Here is a 7708-nt window from a genome sequence, read left to right as displayed (position 1 = left end):
GGTGTTGGAGAAGATTTTTGAGAGTCCCTTGGACTGCAAGGAGATCCAACCAATCCATCCTAAAGGAAATCAGTCCTGGGTATTCATTGGAAGGACGGGTGTTGAAGCTGAAACTCCAATATTTGGCCACCTGATGTGAAGAGCTGACTCATTGGAAAAGACCCTGATGCTGGGAAAGATTTAGGGCAGGAGGAGAAGGGGACAACAGAGGATGAGATGGCTGGATGGCATCACCAACTTGATGGACATGGGTTTGGGTAAACTCCGGGAGTTACTGATAGACAGGGAGGCCTGGCGTGTTGTGGTTCATGGGGTTGCCAAGAGTCGGACACGACTGAGAGACTGAACTGAACTGAACAATAGTAAATGGTCACAAACTGTGCAGCTTAAAACAACAGAACTTTATTCTTGCAGTACTGGAGGGCAGAAGTCTGAAATCAAGATGGTGGCAGAGCCTTGTTTTCTTTGAAGCCTCTGGGGAGAATCTATCCTTCTTTGTCTTAAGTTTCTCATGGCTTCAGCAAGTCCTAGTATTGTTTGGCTTGTAACCAGATCACTCTAATCCTTGTCTCTGTCTCCACGTGGTCTTCACTGTGTCTCTATGGCATTCTCTTCTTATCAAGATGTCCATCGCTGGCTTCAGGGCCCACCAGAATCCAGTATGACCTCATCTTAGCTTAACTACACCTGCAAAGACCCTACTTCCTAATAAAGGCACGTTCTGAGGTTTCAGGAGAAAAGGAATTGCTAGAAACCCTATTAAACCCACTATCACAGTTGTCACGGGGATTTGAAAGAGGAGATGAAGGGAATATAATTTTTTCATATTTTCATCAAACTGCTTTCTAAAGCAGGCACAATTCCAGGAGGTACTGGAATTGCCTTAGAATATGAGGGTGGTGCTCAATTTATTACAATTTTATTTCAGGATTAAAGGACTGACTGCTCCCCCCCTCACCATGCCCCAGATTTCAGGACTGCGGAATAGCTGGGTAGCAGACATGTGGTTGCACTGGAAATTAGAAACTTAGCAAAATTAACAATGATGACAGTGAACACCCATAGTTCAATAACCAAAAGATTGAGAATGTGTTACATCAAAATAAATGTTAGTAAACCTAGATGACACTGAGTAAATACGTTACAACTTAAAAGTTCTTACTTTGCAGTGGATTAAGCAGGATGTGAGTGAGAACACAGCAGAATCAGGGGGTGAGGGTAACCAGAGCATCCAGGAAGGTTCCTGCAGGGTAAGCCACAGTGGGAGATATTTCTGGGACACTTCATGTGCGAGCAAGTAACTCCGCTGGCTGTTCTAAGGAATCTGACCTTGAGATTCGCATTGTAGGGAGCACAGTAGCCAGAGAACCAGGTTAAGGGGGCAAATGATCCGTTGTGACCTGGGAATTCCCTGGTGGTCCAGTGGTTAGGACTCTGTGTGCTCACAAAAGAAACAATCTTGTATTAGTGTAAGATGATGTTTACTGCAGAACAGGAAGCCAGGACCCGGTTCTCTGAAGAAGGAAGGAAAGTCATTTGGACCTCCAAGCTCGTGGAGACATGGGAAGTGGTGTGTTGGGTCTCTCTGCTCCATCTGAACTCTAGCACATACCTGGGTGAATTACAAACTTTGCTGATGCAAAAGACCTGGCTGGAACTGTATTGATTTTGTTTTTTTTTTTCCTTCTCATTATCTCTGCTGAGAGTCAAGCTGTGAGACAGCTGGGGTAGGTCCTAAACAGGACCAGTGCTAAGCCCTAGGCTCATTACTGATTTAAATCTCTAGTTCAATTTACAAGACATATTAGATATACACACTATTAAGGAATACATCTATTGCTTCTTAATGGAACACTATGTGTTTTTAGCAACCATTTGTGGAATCATATAAAGCTGAAAACACCACATAACTGTTGAGAATGATCAGTGTTTATGTAAGTTACATGGAGCCATCACTGCTCAGGGGACACTGCTCTGCTGAAGCCCAGTTGGGCCACTGAGGAAAGGACAGTGAGCAGTAAAACAAGAAACATGATGAAAGAAATGGGACATCCAAGCAGCAACATAATTGGGGAAAAAATGTGTTCAAATTGAGCCAGTTACTGAAATAAAGATAGAATATTAATAGGTAGCATCTTCCCCTGGCACACACGAGTAGCTCTCAGCAAAGTAATGGAAGCTTGGTGAGCATTCCAGAAAGACTATGTTTCTGAGTTAATATTCTTTAGGGAGAGACTGGAGGCAGTGGCTGAAACAGGATATGATGGAAGAAACATCAACAGAGATTAAACGAGAATGCTTTCTTGGAATCTGACCTAGTGGAATTCATATTCTAAGAACTTTTTCTTCCTTAAGGTCTTCAAATGATTATAGCCATCCTAGATAATCAAATTGCTCATTACAAATCTCTTTCTCTCCCTTCCTTCTCCCTCTCTCCGCACCCTCCATATATTTGTGGTATTTATATATAAAAATATAGAAAACTAGTGTAGGAGTGTTGGATGGAGTCATAGAAACAAATAGGAACGTTGCAGATCAACACATCAGGTTTTGCGTTTCTGTTCTACCACTTATTACAGGTGAGCTTCAGTTTCTAATCTATAAAATGGGAATGATGATAAGACTTACCTCAAAGGCTCTTCTGAAGATCAGATGAGATAATGCATTAAAGCCCCTGGTGCTGAGCAAATGTTCTCCAAACACTCATTATTATAATTATTTTATGGTTGGAGAAGCAGCCTTGACTTTGGTCAGCTGATTGCTTTGAGAAAGACTGGGATTCATTCAAGGGTGTGCTGAGTCCTCAGCAGTAATCAAATGAAAGACATACTGATATTTCATATCGTGCTATGAGTTTCATTGTATGTAGTCTTATTGGGTAAAAAGCACAGTAGAAAACACGGACATTAGTACTTGGTACCTTTAGGACAGAGCATCACACAAAGTATTTAATTGTACAGCAGGAATTCATTTGCCTGAAACACATATGCTTCGAAGTTAGGGTGAGAACACAGCAGACTATTAGGACAAGCGTTAGAACTTGATGCAGACTTATTTTCTTTTTACTATATGTTATTAAATTGGGTGCCATGTGTGCATTTGAACTGGGCATTCAGCATCTACTTTTGTCTAGAGAAAAAGCCCTTCTGCCCTAATGTGGAAAGTTCAGGTTAGTATTTCACACATGTAAAGAAGTTCTTTGTAGTCTGGGGAGCCAGATAGCTTGTGAACTGAATCCCCTAGCATGGTGTCCCAGGGTGTCTGGGTTCAGGGTCATCCTGAGGCCAACGTAGACCAAGTCCTGTTGGAAGGAAAGATGGCTCTCAGCTGTCGCCTGGCCCCCAGCACAGAAAAAGGTAGGACATCCAATGAAACCACAGGCCAAGAGATCCGACTCATCTTCAGACATCTGCAATAATTGGCTCCTCAACATTGCTAGTTTGCTAGCATTGAGGATGGGTGGTCTGATTGCTCTCTGTCCCTCTTCTCCTGGAGACCTTAGTGTCGAGCCGGCACAAACCCAGAGTACCACTGACAACTCTAATCTGTTTCAACCTTTCCTGGAGCTTTCTCATCAGCAGCGTCATGGGCTCATCCTTCGTTCCTCAGAGCCTGGAACTCCTGTTTTATTAGCCTGACATTTTGTTCTGACCTGTGTTGACAGCTTCTGGCCTCTGGTGGGCACTCTGTTTAGTCGCTCCTTTTATTTATAACTTAACGCTCTTTTCCTCGGCTCAGACAAACTCATTGATTTGTGATCTGGTCACACTCGCGTTGCTCTATCTAATGTAAAATCTTATCCGAGTCTCCAGCATCTCTTTTTTGTCCATGGCATTTATTTGGCTTCTTGCATTTTCATTTGGCACACACTCATGTTCTGATTGTGGATTTAAATGTCTGCATTAGACCAGTGAGAAAGAATAGCTCCAGGTTAGAGAGACCCACCGGGAACTATGCCTTATGAGTGTTAAGCACGTCATGATTTTACAGAGCCATCTACATACATGGAGTATCTTATGTGACTCTCACGACAACACTGTGAGGTGAGTGATACAATGCCCATTTCACAGGCGAGGGAATGAAAGTGGGCAGACACACAGGGATGCTACTGAGAATTCTCCTAGAACTTTAATATCCTGAATCCTGGGACTGTATGTGTTAAAACTTGAAGGGAAGGAGAGGTGAGGAAATTCCATCTTTTGATTAATAGAGAGAGATAGACATTCAAAATGAACAAGGAATCCCATAGCTTTCTTTTTTTGTAGTTTGTCTTTTCCTACTTTTTCTCCTTTCTCATTTTCAGCTTTTTTACCTACAAAAAATATCTCCAGTTCTGCTGAAATATTTCTTTTTCTCCAGGATCTAAACAGAATATTTAAAGCACAAAGAATTGCTTAAAAAATGGTTTTCTTTATAGTTTTTATTGAGTAACATAACTAACACACTTCGAAACTTTGTTTTTACATGTGCGTTTACCAAGGATATTAAATGAAGCAGGCTGGTGAAAAGAGCTTTATAGAATAAAATAGTTTCAGCATTATTTTTTTATGATCAAAATATTCTTGCTTGAAAGAGCCTGGTAATTTAAGGCAACAAATTTTGATTTTTTTTTTTTGGCTAAAAAATTTTGAAGGAACTGGCCCAGCTCCACTTGACTTCATGACAAAACTTGAAAAACATATGCCATAAACTGGAGAATAAGAAGACAAAGTAAATGAAGCAAATCAAAGTCAATTTACCTTTTTAAAATTCTAAGGAATTGAAGACTCTTGATCCCCTCTGAACACCCACGGAGCCCAGTTCCTTCCCCCATCTAGCCCTGCTCTAATGCATAACTGCTTGTGTCCATGGCTATGTTTTTCAGGGACAATTAGTTCTGGAAGGCCAGAGACAACAGCTATCTTATTAGCTGTTAAGTCTAGCTCCAGGAGGTATATGGTAAACATATGCTGAACAAACAAATGGATTCCTTTATGGCATCACTATCTCTGGCTGAGACTGATATGTTTGAGGGTAAAGAACTCACATATAATCTGTTACCATGAAATTTCTCCTGGGAGCCAATGGATTCGGGAGACACTAGATGAGTGAGTGGCAGAGTGATCCTGGCCTGGCTCTGAGAAGGGTAGGAGAGAGCAGTCTGCAAGTCAATCCATGGAGGCATCCCAGCTCAGGGACAGTGGTCATGGAGAGGTGCTGGAGAGCGGACAGGTATGAGCAGGGGAGCAGAGGCCCCAACAGCACCAAAAAACCAGGAGAGGAAGGCATGCGGAAGCTGATACCATGTGGGAACCAAGGTCGTTTGGAGGAGCCACAAGGGAATCCTGGAGTCAGATGTGCTGATGACTTGTCCAGAGATGAAGGGCCTTTTAATGAGATGGTAGCACGGGGTGTCCCGCCCAACCCACCTGATCTTCAAAGGGGCCTGCCCTAATACGATCAGGGAGTTATCCTGGTCCTGACACATATATGAAAGAGGAAATAAGAATGAAATTAGAACATGCTCCAGCACCATACACAAAAACAAATGCAAAATGGATTAAAGGCCTAAATGTAAAACCAGGTACTATCAAAATCTTAGAGGAAAACATAGAACACTCTCTGACAAATATCATAGCAAGATCTTTTTTGACCTACCTCCTAGAGTAATGAGAATAAAAACAAAAATAAGCAAATAGGACCTAAGTAAACGTATAAGCTTTGGCATAGCAAAGAAAATCATAAACAAAATGAAAAAACAACCCACATAATGGGAGAAAATATTTGCAAAGTGACCGACAAGGGATTCATTTCCAAAATATACAAACAGCTCAAGGGGCTCAATACCAAGGAAACAAACAGCCCAATCAATAAATGGGCAGAAGATCTAAATAAACATTTCTTTAAAGAAGATACACACATGGCCAAGAGGCACATGAAAAGATGCTCAACATCACTAATTACCCGAGTGAAAGAAAGAAAGTGAAGTTGCTCAGTCGTGTCCGACTCTTTGTGACCCCATGGACTGTAGCCCACAGGCTCCTCCGTCCATGGGATTTTCCAAGCAAGAATACTGGAGTGGGTTGCCATTTCCTTCTCCAGGAGATCTTCCCAACCTAGGGACTGAACCCGGGTCTTCTGCTTTGTAAGCAGAAGCTTTAACATCTGAGCCACTAGAGAAGTCTGAGCCACCAGGGAATTACCAGAGTAATGCAAATCAAAACTACAATGAGGTATCACCTCACACAGATCAGAATGGCCATCATTTAAAAATCTACAAATGATAAATGCTTGGGTGTGAAGAAAAGAGAACCCTCCTACACTGTTGGTGAGAATCTAAATTGGTATAGCCATTACTAAGAACAGTATGGAGGTTCCTTAAAAAACTAAAAATAGAACTACCATATGATTCAGCATTCCCACTCCTGGGCATATATCCAGAGAAAGCCATAATTGGAAAAGACACATGTACCACAGTGCTCATTGCAGGACTATTTACAATACCCAGGACATGGAAGCAACCTAAATGTCTATCAACAGAGGAATGGATAAAGAAGAGGTGGTGTGGAAAATTACTCAGCCATAAAAAAGAATAAAGTAATGTTGTTTGCAGCAACATGGTTGGAGCTAGAAATTGTCATACTAAATTAAGTGAGTCAGACACAGAAAGACAAATATCATAAGACACTGATTATATGTGGAATCTAAAAGAATGATACAAATGAACCTATATGCAAAATGGAAACAGAGTCACGGATACAGAAAAGAAAAAAAATATTAAAAAAAAGAAAACAGTTACCAAGGAGGAAGGGGGGAGGGATAACTTGGGAGACTGGGATTTTCATATACACTCCACTATATGTAAAATAGATAACTAACAAGGACCTACTGTATAGCACAAGGAATTCTACTTAACACTCTGTAATGATCTATAAAGGAATAGAATCTAAAAAAGAGTGGATATATGTATATGCATAACGGATTCACTCTGCTGTATAGCAAAAACTAACACAACACTATAAATCGACTACGTGTGTGTGCACTAAGTCGCTTCAGTTGTGTCCAACTCTTCGACCCTATAGACCGTAGCCCTCTAGGCTCCTCTGTCCATGGGATTCTCCAGGCAAGAATACTGGAGTGGGTTGCCATGCCCTCCTCCAGGGGATCTTCCCGATCTAGGGACTGAGCCCGAGTCTCTTATGTGTCCTACATTGGCAGGTGGGTTCTTTACTATTAGTGCCACCTGGGAAACCAAATCAACTGTATTCAAATAAAACTTAATTAAAAAAAAGCTGAACCCCCCCGCAAAACAAAATAGGAAGTCAATGATTATTTTCATTATATTTAAATCACACTTGAAAAATATTTTTAAAAATTACAGCAAAATAATTCAGCATCAATTTTCATATATCAGAATTAATTGAAGATGTGGGGGATAAGGCACTTTCGTACAGAATAAATTGGTGCAACCTTTTAGGAGCCATTTGCAAGAATCCACCAAATTGTAAAATGCATGTCACCTTTCAATTATTGATTCTACTTCTAGCAAATTCTCTATTAAAAAACATTCCCAAAAGATCATGTAAGAGAGTGCTGAAAGTAGCATTGTTTCTTTTTTTTTTTTTAAACTTTACATAATTGTATTAGTTTTGCCAAATATCAAAATGAATCCGCCACAGGTAAGCCAAACTAAAGCAAACAAAAATCATCAAGTGTTCATCATTAGGGA

At 40.9% G+C, this 7708-nt stretch overlaps 1 protein-coding gene across 2 annotated transcripts in view; it reads right to left on the bottom strand.

The window, feature by feature from the left end:
• Positions 1 to 7708, bottom strand: part of MSR1 (macrophage scavenger receptor 1) — a 79246-nt gene that overhangs the window by 32829 nt on the left and 38709 nt on the right. Inside the window, exon 9 of one of the 2 annotated variants that reach the window (XM_010858377.1) lies at positions 4403 to 5458. The exons of the other annotated variant lie outside the window; for it this stretch is intronic. Within the exon in view, the coding sequence (XP_010856679.1) occupies positions 5448 to 5458 (11 nt within the window). The 3' untranslated portion in view covers positions 4403 to 5447. Of the gene's footprint in view, positions 1 to 4402; positions 5459 to 7708 lie in introns of those variants that run through there. 2 annotated transcript variants of the gene reach the window in all.

This window comes from Bison bison, unplaced genomic scaffold (assembly GCF_000754665.1).
Source record: "Bison bison bison isolate TAMUID 2011002044 unplaced genomic scaffold, Bison_UMD1.0 scf7180017864386, whole genome shotgun sequence".
Classification (NCBI taxonomy): domain Eukaryota; kingdom Metazoa; phylum Chordata; class Mammalia; order Artiodactyla; family Bovidae; genus Bison; species Bison bison.
This window is presented reverse-complemented; position numbering and strand designations above follow the sequence as displayed.